We start from the raw sequence: 12,405 nt of genomic DNA, 5'->3' as shown, positions 1-12,405 counted from the left end.
ATATCCTCATCCCTCAATCACAGGTTAAACATCACCCCCGACAAAGCCAACATCCACAGCCCAACCCCCAGCATCCCACCACCTCCCAATCTCCCCCCCCTCGCAGCATCACTAAACTGAAACTCCACAATAACCCCCGTTTCCACAAGACCATCCTCATCATCATGATGCTCATCATCATCCTCATCCTTCTCATCCTCCCAATTTCTCTTCAAACAAGCCTTCACCGCCTCCTTCACCTCCCTCTCCCTCTCCTCCTCCCCCACCGTCCCATTCCCATTCCCCGTCCCATTCCCCCCCGCACTCGGATAAAACCCCCCCGGCACCTCACACCACAAATAACACCCCCCCACCCCCACCACCTTCGCCCGACTCCCCTCATCATCCTCGTCGTCATGGCCCCCATTCTCAACCCCGTCTCCGTTGCGGTCATCGTCGGTGCTGGTGGCCCGGGCGCGCAGGTCGCAGCAGACATCCATGGCGTGCCGGGCGCCGCGGGCGGTGGAGGGGACGAAGAAGAGGTCCAGGGTGCGGAGGAGGGGGAGGGAGGAGGCCGGGGGGAGGTGGTAGGTTTTGCGGGAGGGGAGGGGACAGGTTTGGTTGGAGAGGGTGGATGGGGGGGGCATTTTTGGTTATTTTCTCCCTTTTTGTCTCTTGTGGGTGTGCGTGGTGGTCTTTAGGTATTGGGTGTTGGGCAGGTTGGGTTGAGATATGGGGATTGTTGGCTATTGGGCTATTGGTGTTTATTTTGGGGTTATTAAGTTGGGTTTTGTATTAGTTGATAGATGGTGTAGAGGTCGATGTGAGATTGAGTTAAGACCGAATTATTGAGTTTATAAGAAAAATGCACGAAGTAATACAGGAGACAGTCAAAGTGACGATGCCCTCATTTATCGACTCACTCGCCGACCCCATCATCTCACAACTCGCCGAACACGGCATGCCGAAAAAACACCGCCAAAAGGATCTGAGACATATCGCACGGCCACTCGTCGTCACTCGTCACCACCACAATAGCAAATAGTTTCCTCGTCCACAACCATTGTCCACACAATCATCGTCCACGCTGACACCAACAGGGCGCAAGGCCGCGTGTCTCAACCCGTCATCTTCCACGTCCAATCACCGGGTCTCGCCCAAGCTGCGTTGGCAGAAAAAAAGATTATTTCCGAGTTGGCCACGGGAATTCAAGAGAGGACAACAGCAATGCAGGCCGGGTATGACAGGACAAAAAAAGACGAGGAAAGAAAAATGTATGCCTAATCGGGTTCTCCATCACGTTCGTTCGTTAGTTAGGTGCAGTAGTCAACCGGGTGGGAAACGCCTGATTGACGGAGATACCCGAGACATCACGGCGATAAGAACATCAAGGAAGCCCACTTCTACACTAACCAGTTAAAAAAGACAAAAAAAAACCGAACTCTGCGAATGACAAACCAGCAAGAAACCAATCAAACCCATCACCGTCTCGCTGGAATGCGCCAAGCTTAGTATGTAAGTGGTTCGTCGTGCAGGGCTAAAAATGGAAGCCTTGTCGTTCGTGAGACGGAGACTGCGGCCGGGATGCAGGTGGTGAGCTGGCGATGTCCTCACTGCCACACGGGAATTGGAACGGTGCGAATGAAAGGGGCGCGAGCGATAAGAAATGCAAATCGGCGGAATTCATAACTAGGGTGCGTAGTTCGATGAGACTCAATCGGGAAGTCGTTTCGAAAACCAAAAGGCTTGAGTTGGCTATTATTAGGCCGGATCACCACAGAACATATCAAGAAGAGCCAATAGTATTCCTGTGCTAAAAGAACATCTAGTTACCATGTAAGCGGAAGAAAGTGGAAAAAATGGTGAAAAAAAAGCTGCGTCTCATCCCATTCAACATTATTAAAGTATTCGCCTAACGATGCGCACCGTTAAATAAATCAACAACAGCCCCTGAATCCTTTGTTTACATTGTCCCCTAAATCCCAACAACCCCTTTAACAGCCCCACTCTACCACTCTACCATCATCCACACCCAATCCACAATCCAGCAAACACTAAAAGAGCTACATATCCCCCAAAACACCCAACTCCCCCCCTCCTACATTTGGTCCCGAATCTTGCAGACCTACCCTCGGAAGCGGTATACGGCTGTGAGGGATAGGTTGTCGGATATACAGGAGTCGTCCCCAAGGTCCAGTTCAGTTCCCGTCCCAAAGTCATCACTCCCACGTCCACGGCCAACCCCTACCCGGCCTAAGCTCCGGCAACCCCCCACCCCCTTCCCGACCACCCTTCCGTTTATCCCCCCACTTATCCTCAATCTCCCTTCTCTTCCTCGCCCGCATCGCAGCCGCCGCAGCCGCTATCTCCACTCCAGCAGCAAGCATTTGACGTCGCCGGGCTTCAGCCTCAGCTCTAGTCTCAGCTCTAGCCCCAGCTCTAGCCCCAGCTTTGCCCTCAGTTCTGGCCTCAGCTCTAGCCACCAACAGGTCAAGAGCTAATTGGCGGGTGACGGGCCGGTCTCGGTGGACGGGTCGGTGGACGAGTTGTTTTGCCGAGGGGCGCCGGGGATGTGGACGCCGGGGATGTGGACGCCGGGGACGTAATCGTGGTAAACTATAGCGATATGATTTGGGTTTGGGGGGTTGGGGTTTGCGGTGGGGGGTTCTTGGTGTTGATGTTAATGGGTTGCTGGGTGAGGTGGTGGATGGCGAAGGTGACGGCGTGGGTGATGAGTGCAGATCGGTTTGAGAGGTGTTGGAGGGATGTTGGGGTTCTGTCAGCGTCGTGGCCGGGGACGGGATGTCATATGCTGCGGGAACATCCTCGTGGGCGTAAGAGTCCGAGAGGAAGTCGGCTGTTCGTTGGGACTCTGGTTGCGGCGCTGAGAGGGGATGGTATCCGTCCTGGTCTTGGTTGCGTTGTGGATCTTCTGGGTAATAACCACCATTGGGAAAGACGGAGGTGTCGTATGTCTGTGCTGGCTCGGTGGAGCGTCGTAGACCTAGAAGTGCATGGCATGCGTTTTCGACGAGGGTTTGTTGGTGATCCGAAGATGGATTTGGTCCGGTGGATGGTTCGTTGTACATGTAGCTTGTCATTTTTGTCCGGTCGAGTGAGCACTGACGCCGAGTTTTGGACGCCTGGAGGACCTGCGAGGCAGAAGCTGAGAAAGAGAGAGAGGGAGAGCGTGTCTGTGTGTTGATGATTGAGCGATGAGTGGTGGGCGATGAATCGATGAATGGGATGAACAAAAAGCGGACAAAATGGGGGAACTGAAGTGGGGCGGGCCTACAGCTTTATAAGACTGGAGAAAGGAAGTTGTCATCGTAAACCTTAGAAGGCGAGACTGTCTCCTTTTGTTTGCTCGCACATGCTCTCATTTAAGCGCGGGAGGGCAGTCATGACGGCCAACACGGGCCACAAGAGGCCACCTTTGACGTTGCCTGCTGCCGGTCTCGTGACTTGTCAACCGCGGGTGGACTTGAATAATTTATACGGCTTCCTGTTTGTGATATAATTGTTAATAATCGAGTAAAATGTAATTTTTTTTTAAAAAAAAAACACTTAAAAGAAAAAATTACTGTTGGTTTTCCGCTGAACAATATGCTCAGTATCTCCGTCGTCTCGTTGGATAACCCAAGAAGTGGAACGATGGCCTCTAGAAGGTGGTTTTATTATCTTGCCTCTGGTTGATGGGCACACTAAACTAAACTAAAACTCACTTAATACTGGGGTACCTGAATGAGCTCTATCCAAGCTGTATTTTACGACAGAGCACATCAATAGCTCTCAAGTACCCCCAAACCAAATCCCATTCATCAACGACGCCCACTCTCCAATGCATCATAAAAACATTACCGCCGTAGTATCATTACCCAGCCAAGCGGTATCAAAAGGGATCTAAAGGGGACATGGAACACAAAGGAAATAAAAAGGATAACGCCTTTAATGTGGTACCTTACATCCATCCGCCGTATTGTGTCCCGTAATAAACAGACACTGCCGCGCGATAACTCCGACATGGTCCCGTTGCCCCAGTGTTTGTTTACACGCCCCCCTAAACCCCTTTTCCGGACCCACATTAAGCACATTAACCCCATCGTCAGCTTGATACCCTCTTCTCTGTCAGTGATCCGGCTCACTCAACCACTCGCTACCCTCCATGATAGTATCGCTGCCGTGACTCTCCTCTTCCGCGGAGGCTTCTAGAGACTCAGTGGAGAGTGGTACTTGCGGAGGTAGGGTAAGTGGCGATGGCGCGATGTCTTCTACGGCAGCGACAAAGCTACTTTGGGTGTCGTAGAGGGAATGGTTCGATTCTGGCAGCGATAGGGGCGTTCCCGGGCTGTTACTGGGCTTGGTGTGCGCTTAGGCTTAGGGCGTATAGGGATGATGGTTAGTGACTCTTGGGGGTGGACTGCTGGAAATGTTAATTGTGGTTGTTGTTGTTGTTGTTGCTGGGACTGTTGCACGCTGGGGAATGTGTTCGAGACCGAGAATAGTGAGTGGAACCAGCGTGTATTTGTCGGTGTAATATCCCTAGGAGAGTCCGGCTGTTGCATTCCCGATGGGTCCGACGGCGGTAAGAGCGTAGAAGGAGAGCCTTCCTGCTCTACAGCCATCGTAGGCTCGGTGCGCTGGGTCTTGGCCGGCCGCGCCTCGATCGAGTTGGATCGTGACAGAACACTGGACCCTCGTTTGCGTGAGGTTTGTTGCTGGGCCGTAGTCGCTTGAGATAGTGGCTGCATCGAAACCCCCTGAGCCGCGACACCTGCTGCACAGCGAACCCGCCACGTACTGGTCTCTAGCTGCTTTTCCATATCCCGGATCTCGGACGGTGTGCAATTCTGGATGGTGGTGGGTTGAAGCAATGACCGAAGGGTAGCTTGGGAGTCGTTCGCCGAGTTCCACAGGCGCGGAATACGGTCGTAAGGAGGGGCAGCCAAACGTTGTTTGGGGCCTAGCGGGTTGAGCGCGGTGACTGCATCCTCGACACATTCGCGTGCATCCGGGCGATCCTCTGGGTACTCCGCTAGCATCCTCGCAACGTTCCCTGCAAGTAGGTTGCTTCGATCCCGTTCGAACAAGGTTCCGGCGGTTTGGAAATAAAAGTTTTGGGGAGATGACCGACTTTTCCTACGTCTGTTTTGGACACCATAAAGTAGCAGCTCGAGCCCGATGACACCAAGAGCCCAGATGTCGATTCGACTGTTATAGGGCTTGAATGCCATAATCTCAGGCGCCATGGAATCAGCAGTGCCCAAAATAGTGTACATGGCCGAGTCCTCATCGGTCGTCTGTTTAGATATCCCGAAGTCGGCGAGCACGAGAGACAATGGTTCTAGCTGTCGAACAAGAATGTTTTGCGGCTTAATATCGCGATGCGTGCACCCTTGGTCGTGGAGGTACACCAAGCCTTCGGCGATTTGCTTCTGAATCTCGGCAATTTCCTGCAGTTGGAACGTGTCTCGGCGATACTCCATCAGGTCGAAAAGAGTGCCAAACTTACAAAACTCCATGACAAGAATCCAATGGCCTGGTTTATCTTCGTACCAATCCTCATATGAGACAACACGGTTGTGCTTGAAGGACTGCAATTTTTCTATCTCCTCTTTTAGGTATTCCCGTTGCTGGGTACGGGGGGAGACTTCCTTGGCGGCAAACCTCTTCCAGTCTTGGAGGCGACGGACGAGATGAACCGCTCCAAATGCACCCTGTCCTAGCAGATCTTTGAACCAATACATGTACCGCTGTTTCGTCGGGGCCGGCTTGCCTGGGCTTTGTCCCACGGTCGTAAGCTGCGAGTGGATGTTAAGGCTTCCAAGGGAAGAGCAGTTGCCGAGGAAAGCCTTGTGCAGTTTTCGAAACTCGTCCAATTTAGGTTCAGAGAACGGGGGAACCCAAATGTTGAAAGTGAGAGTGTGAGAAAGGCGGAGAGTGCAGTCGCAGTTGCGGGGGAGAATGCATCGGTATGGCCTCTGAGGCCCGCCTGGATCCGTTGCCTGCTCCCCACGATCCCCAAAAGCAAGGTAGCAGCCGAGTGTCAAGGCGTCTTCCAAGACCACGTGCTCTCCTTCCACGACGAACCTATATGCTCGGTACTGATTGATATCGAGCTGTAGGAAATGTCGCTGTGGGGGCCACGGCCGATGGTGAAGTACGAGCGTGATTGGCGTGGTGGGTTTGAGAAGGACGGGATAAAGGAACGCGATGTGACATGGCTGGTGCCGGAGTGCTGTACCGTCCGTTCTTCGAGCAGACGGGATCTGTGGCGGTCAACGAAAGGCCCGTCATTTTCGAACGCCGGCAGGGTCAATATCACAACGGTATCCGTGGGGTATCCTGAATCCCTACCGACGGCGGCGATCCTGTCGTAGGACATTGGTAGGGAGTGGGAGCCGGCCAGGAGCGAGATCGAATGAGCGACGTAATGTAATGAAGAGATAATATGAATACAGAGAACACTGGCACGAGGCCAAACAATCTCCCGGCGAGCTCTGATTCACAACCAGACGACCGGATGATCTGAAGGATTTAACCAAATTAGGTCGGCGTCGTCTCCCTCCGCCCGGACGGACAACGCATCACCACGCCCAGCACACGGAACCTCTGCCAGAGGCATGGCCCTCCGCCAGAGGCATGGCAGGGCATGGGTTTCCGGCCCGTAGGTCACCCATGGCGCGCCAGCCTTCATGGTAAGCGTTACCAACCGTTTCGCTGCCTGCTCTTTTCGATGCGGAGATTGAAATCAACGGCGGGCTGGCCACTGTCGAGATGACTGATGACTGATGACTTAAACTACCGCGGCAAGTCTTGACCAGGCCGCGGGCCGGATCACGAGGCGATGTGCCATTTCGTCGGGCGAGACGCTGAGGGCCGTTCGATGTCTCCAAAAACAAACACTATACAGGACACTGTATGGTCTGCACTCTGCAGGTACATCCGACGTTAACAAACAAGAGGATGAGGACGAAGACCAAGAGACAAAAAAATGAACAGCCCAAACCCGAACAACCTCTGAGCCAACCACAAAGCATCGGGCCTGAAGCCGCTGATTCTGACAAGAACCGTAGAACGGAGAAAACCGGCGATCCTGAAAGCCTCGTCACTGGTGATGGTGAGCAGCATACCGCTCATGAAAAGGCGTCGAATGGAGATGATGAAGAGACTCCTAGAGAGTAGTTGGATCGAAGTGGTGGGTGTTGTCGTCTTTTTTTTAGGAATGTATTTTATCAGGAGTTTGATATACACGGGCAGCGTGCCTTTTGACGGCGCAATTTTATGAACATTGTTCTTTCTTTTAACTTTCACTTGACCTGGTCGTGTGGTGTTGGGAAGTTGGAGGTTTAGTAGCCGCCCCTTGGCAGCCCGGCACAGTGTCAGCCTTTGGTTTCTCTCACCAAATCCACACAGTACGCTGCCCCACCCTTCCCGAAGAAAAAATCCCTTTAAAGGCAACCCAAATCCGGAAACTTTTTCCTCCTCTTTTTTTCTTCTTTTCTCTTCATGAAAGTTGACCCCCGGTGACGCAGAATTAAGGCCCGATGTTTCAAGAAAGGAAGAGGTGTGCGTTCGCGTATTGTTCTCCTCCTTCTCTTGTGTGTGCATCGGGTTGTATTAACCGGGCAGAGAGAAATTGGTTCGTCTCAAGAATTGCTACTAATGCCTTCATCGGCGATGAGTGGGCGATCCCGTTTGGCGTCGACATTTCTTCTTGGTTTTATCCGAGAGTTTGATTTTCAAGTGTGGCTATGTGATGTGTGCTTTGTGCTACTGAAGGAGTCTCTGTTGTTAGACGTGATGTAGTTCTCGATTTCGCGGTCCTTTGTGGCGTTGTCTGCGTTCGTTGACGGCAAAGCGACGCGTTTTGGCGTTGGCTGTCCCGTCTAGATTTTTGCCAAAGGCTGCCAAAGGCCACACGTCAAAGTGGTCTGTCTGTCTGGTTCAGAATCGGACAGCGATTGCAGCACGCTATGGATTCACGAAGGTTGCTGAAGGCCAACTTCTGTTTCCGAGGCCGGCTGTCTGAATCTTTCATCGTCAAAAGGGGATTTCTTGAGACTGCGGATGGGAATTCGCGGGGTGGGCTCCCATCGAATTGGGCCAAAAAGTCAAAAAGAACGTCACCTGTAGGATTCGAACCTACGCTCCCGAGGGAACTGCCTACCACTAACTGTGAATTAGCAGGGCAGCGCGTTAACCACTCCGCCAAAGTGACTTGGATTGAGATGTGTTTCCAAAACCGTCCTCCATCTTCCTCCAGGTGGAAGCGCAGGACAGCCATTGTCCGCATTCCAGCTCATCCACCACCCCAGGCTAGAGATAACTTCTCCTTGTCTTTTACTTTTTGATACTCCACTTTCAGCACCCCTACCTTGTTCTCTTGAAAAAATTTCCAGCCATGTGAAAGTTGATTCCGAGGTATGCAGGCGTTGTTGCTCTGCAGGCTTGGGCGGGTTCTCGGCCACGCGTTGGCGGAGTCGACGACAATGTGGGCGAGAGCGATTGGGCGGCAACGTTTTTTCGTACGCCTTGTTCTGCAACCAGTTCCGGGGCCATCACGCGAGTAACTGCAGGGCTTTGAACTGCTTTGCATTCGGCTCTGCTAACTTCCGCAACTTCTTATCTCCCTTGGCATTCCTGAGATTCCTCAAGTTCTGGGCAGTGGAATGGTGGCGTAGCGCATGCTGCCGAACAACACTGATAAACTGCTTGGTTCTTTGAGGATTTTTGTGTTGATGCTTCTCTAACGACAGGCAAACTTTGCCGGCCGGAGGGAGAGGAACGAGCTATAAATCTTCATGCCTTGATCGCTGGTCAAGGTCGTCTTGGCCATCAATTGTCGTTTCACGATGGCCTGGCAGTTTAAAACCAATCATCGGGCGCCAATGGGCAACAATTCGGAACAAATAATGTAAGTCCAAAAACTGAGGCTGCACCAAACTGATCTGATCTTGATGATCTTGAGGGATGAATGGATGGGTGGGGGACTCGATGACCGGCTCAATGATCAAGCACATGCTATGTCCTCACAGACGCAACCCGACACTAGCCCAGCCATGAAACATGACGCCTTGAAATGAAGCGCCTGAAGCGCTGCAGTTGGCGGCCCGCGGCCGGCCTTGCATCGCGATCCCCGGCGTGCGCCCACAGATGGAATATGCGCGCTATTCCTGCAGCCAGCGTCGTGCTGGGCCAGGGGCCAGGCCAGCTGAATGACTGGATCCGGCATTGCCAGCTGTGTCTGCGGACGCTGCAACCTGACGGAGCATCCCATTTGACGCCCGAAAGGCCGGGGGGGATAGGCGCTTTTTTTTTGCTGCGTTGTGCTTCCAGAATACCAGAACCGTCCCAGCCTCTGAGATCATACCCACGTAATCTGTTCAAGGCCGAGTGGCCTTGGAATCGGAATACATCTCATGTCTCACTACCCCACCGTTTTTACCGCGGTCCCTTAGCGGACTTTGTATTTTTTATTCTTATTGTCCTGCTTCTTCATCTTCATTCTTCATCTCATTTTCTTCTTCTGCCTTCCCCCCCCTAGATTCGGGCTACTCACCCTCCAGCCACCGACCGCTCTTTTTTTTTCTCCCCACCGCAAAGAGCCGAATTCCATGTGACACCGGCACCATGCTGAACCGGGCTGACCCGTACCCAAGGAAGAAAGTGGCCGTGGTGGGCAGTGGCAGCGCCGGGATTGCCGCCCTGTGGGCGCTCAACCGCAGCCCTCACGATGTCTACATGTACGAGGCCGACGGTCGCCTTGGTGGGCACACCAATACGGTGGAGTTTGCCAAGGGCAAGTACAAGACGTTGGTCGACACAGGCTTTATCGTCATGAACACGGCGACATATCGTATGTGGACTCCCCTTTACACATGAGGCCCCCTTTCAAATGCCGAGATCGTGTTTATTAACATTGTGGGACAGCCAACTTTATCAGCTTCCTCAAGAGAGTCGGCGTCAAGACAGAGACCACGGAGATGAGCTTCTCTGTGTCCCGCGACCAAGGCCGGTTTGAGTGGGCCGGGTCGAGTCTGAACACGCTCTTCTGCCAGCGGGGGAACCTGTTCTCGCCGAGCATGTGGCGTATGGTCTTTGACATCATCCGCTTCAACCAGTTTGCGGTGGACATTCTGAGGGTGAAGGTGCTGACCGAAGAGACCATCGGGGAGTATCTGGATCGAGAGGGCTACTCGAATGCGTTCCGTGACAACTATCTAATCCCGATGGCCGCGGCTGTTTGGAGTACCAGCCCGGACAAGTGCGCGCTAGAGTTCCCAGCCGTGACGCTCGTTCGGTTTCTGTAAGTGGGCCTTTGCCCAAGGTAGTGAGTGTAAGGATATTGTGACCCGAGAGGACTAACAGCCCAATAGGTGGAATCATCACTTGCTCTCAACCGTCGCTGCACGCCCCGACTGGCTCACCATCGCAACGGGATCAAAGTCCTATATCGACAAAGTCCTGCAAGGGTTCCCGCGCAACCACGTCCGGCTCAATACCCCCGTCACCGCTCTCACCAACGAACCCGACGGCCGCGTCCGCTTGCACTCCCAGAACGGCAACTCCGAGGTCTTCGACCACGTCATCCTCGCAACCCACGGAGACCAAGCCTACTCGATCATCCGCAACTCCGCCACCGACCAAGAAAAGTCCATCTTGCGCCACTTCCGCACCTCCCAAAACACCGCCGTCCTGCACTCCGACACTTCACTTCTCCCCAAGAACCGCAAAGCCTGGTCCAGCTGGAACTACCTCACCAAATCCTCGTCCCCGCGCGGCACCGGCAACATCGACCAAGTCAGCCTGACCTACAACATGAACATCCTCCAGCACATCCCCCGCACCGCCCTCGGCGACGTCCTCGTCACCCTCAACCCGCTGCACGAACCAGACCCGAAGACAGTACAGGGCCGATACGAATACCGCCACGCGCTGTACACCCCAGCCGCCGTCCGCGCGCAGGAGCGCCTGGACACGATCCAGAATACCCGTGGCATCAGCTACGCGGGTGCGTGGACCAAGTATGGCTTCCACGAGGACGGGTTTAGCAGCGGGCTGCGGGCGGCGGTGGAGCATCTGGGGGCGAAGATTCCGTTTGAGTTTACGGACGCGACGTGCATCCGTGGGGAGAGGCCGCGGTTGACGCTGCTGGATTATCTACTGCGCCTGGTGATTGCGCTGGTGCAGATGTTTGTGATTAGTATCTTGGATGGGGTGGTGAATGTGGCGAGGCGGTCGACGACAACGCGGAGGTTGGCGTCGAGGGTTAATGGCCCGGTGGGTATTAAGGGGAGGCTGCATGAGAAGGAGCATTAGGGGGGGTTATTTGGGGACGGGGGACGAATCGGACGAAGATAATGAGTTCACGAGATTTGGAGGTTGGGATGAGGTTTACGAATTATGAGATGGGATAAGGGGCACAGATCATTGTACACGTTGTATGTCTAAGCGAGTTTGTTATCTCAGAAAATTGACAAAACACATCTTCAGCGACACAATACACTCACTTACTCCCTCCATTTATCCCATTTTGGCAACTCCCGTGTAAGTGAACCAGAGACATATCCGGCCATATCCCTGTAATTCCGCACTGTGCCGAGATCCACCACCTATCTCCAGCTGACACCAGCTGTCAAAAACCCGCCAACCAAGGAACGAAGCTACCCTGAAGCTCCGGCCCGCATCGGATGAATCTTGAAATCTAAATTCAACATCCACCCCACGCAAAGCATCGGGCTGAGAGAGGAAGAGCTTCTCAACAACCCGTCCCAGGATGCAAAGACGAGCGCCGATATGAACCCGATATTACCGCGCCTGGCCCGGCGCATGGCCGCCAGATCCAATTCCAATTCCGGTCTCAGCAAATGCCTCTTTTGCCAGCGGGCCTCGGCTTCTACGACAACAACGACCACGGCGGCCTTTGCGCAAACGCGGCCCCAATGGCAACAGCAACGGCAACCGTCAGAAACTTGGAGGGTGGCTACAGCTGTGACGGAAAAGTTGGCCGGGGGACCGAAACGATATTTTTCTAGGGCGCAACCAAGACGGCAGGGTCAGCAGCAGCAGCAGCAGCACCAGACACAGAATGGCGGCACTGGGAGTAGGGGGCCGGGAGCAGCAGTACATGGAATGGCGAGGGTGGAGGAGATATATAAGAGGCGGAATCGGTCGACTGCGTAGGTTGCTTTTCTTGAGGCTTTGCTTGTTGGAGTGAACTGGGTTGAGGGAGTTGGAGGCCTAGCGGGGTCATGGGCCGCGCAATGGATGAGTTTGAGATGACGGAGAGAATGTGGGTGCTAACTTGACTTATACAGGTACTACACGATCAGCATCATCCTTGGGACCGTCGCGCTTTCGTACGGGTCAGTGCCCATGTACAAAATGGTATGCCCTCCCCCCCCCTCCCGCTTCTCCCCCCCC

At 53.7% G+C, this 12,405-nt stretch overlaps 5 protein-coding genes and 1 non-coding gene across 6 annotated transcripts; 2 read left to right on the top strand and 4 right to left on the bottom strand.

Annotated features, from left to right (window-relative positions):
- Window positions 1–17: 17 nt before the first annotated feature.
- C8A04DRAFT_31124 (uncharacterized protein) lies at window positions 18–626 on the bottom strand (the record flags this gene model as incomplete). The annotated part of the gene is made up of 1 exon (XM_062781652.1): window positions 18–626. The coding sequence occupies one exon, from the start codon at window positions 624–626 to the stop codon at window positions 18–20; it is 609 nt and encodes a 202-aa protein (XP_062634634.1).
- Window positions 627–2,198: 1,572 nt separating this feature from the next.
- On the bottom strand, window positions 2,199–3,080 carry C8A04DRAFT_31123 (uncharacterized protein; the record flags this gene model as incomplete). The annotated part of the gene is made up of 1 exon (XM_062781651.1): window positions 2,199–3,080. The coding sequence occupies one exon, from the start codon at window positions 3,078–3,080 to the stop codon at window positions 2,199–2,201; it is 882 nt and encodes a 293-aa protein (XP_062634633.1).
- Window positions 3,081–4,250: 1,170 nt separating this feature from the next.
- Window positions 4,251–6,364, bottom strand: C8A04DRAFT_31122 (kinase-like domain-containing protein; the record flags this gene model as incomplete). The annotated part of the gene is made up of 2 exons (XM_062781650.1): window positions 4,251–5,755; window positions 6,070–6,364. 2 exons carry the CDS (start codon window positions 6,362–6,364, stop codon window positions 4,251–4,253), a joined length of 1,800 nt encoding a protein of 599 aa, XP_062634632.1.
- Window positions 6,365–8,103: 1,739 nt separating this feature from the next.
- On the bottom strand, window positions 8,104–8,200 carry C8A04DRAFT_t111. Its single transcript has one exon. It is a non-coding gene; the product is annotated as a tRNA-Ser (tRNA).
- Window positions 8,201–9,612: 1,412 nt separating this feature from the next.
- On the top strand, window positions 9,613–11,301 carry C8A04DRAFT_31121 (uncharacterized protein; the record flags this gene model as incomplete). Its single annotated transcript, XM_062781649.1, has 3 exons — window positions 9,613–9,838; window positions 9,913–10,288; window positions 10,359–11,301. 3 exons carry the CDS (start codon window positions 9,613–9,615, stop codon window positions 11,299–11,301), a joined length of 1,545 nt encoding a protein of 514 aa, XP_062634631.1.
- A 477-nt stretch (window positions 11,302–11,778) lies between these two features.
- Window positions 11,779–12,369, top strand: C8A04DRAFT_31120 (uncharacterized protein; the record flags this gene model as incomplete). Its single annotated transcript, XM_062781648.1, has 2 exons — window positions 11,779–12,161; window positions 12,300–12,369. Coding segments are annotated over 2 exons (453 nt in total), but the record flags the coding sequence as incomplete, so codon positions are not given.
- Window positions 12,370–12,405: the final 36 nt, after the last annotated feature.

This window comes from Dichotomopilus funicola, assembly GCF_033296635.1.
Source record: "Dichotomopilus funicola strain CBS 141.50 unplaced genomic scaffold C8A04scaffold_61, whole genome shotgun sequence".
Classification (NCBI taxonomy): domain Eukaryota; kingdom Fungi; phylum Ascomycota; class Sordariomycetes; order Sordariales; family Chaetomiaceae; genus Dichotomopilus; species Dichotomopilus funicola.
The sequence above is the reverse complement of the archived record's forward strand: the minus strand, read 5'-3'. Positions and strand labels throughout refer to the sequence as shown.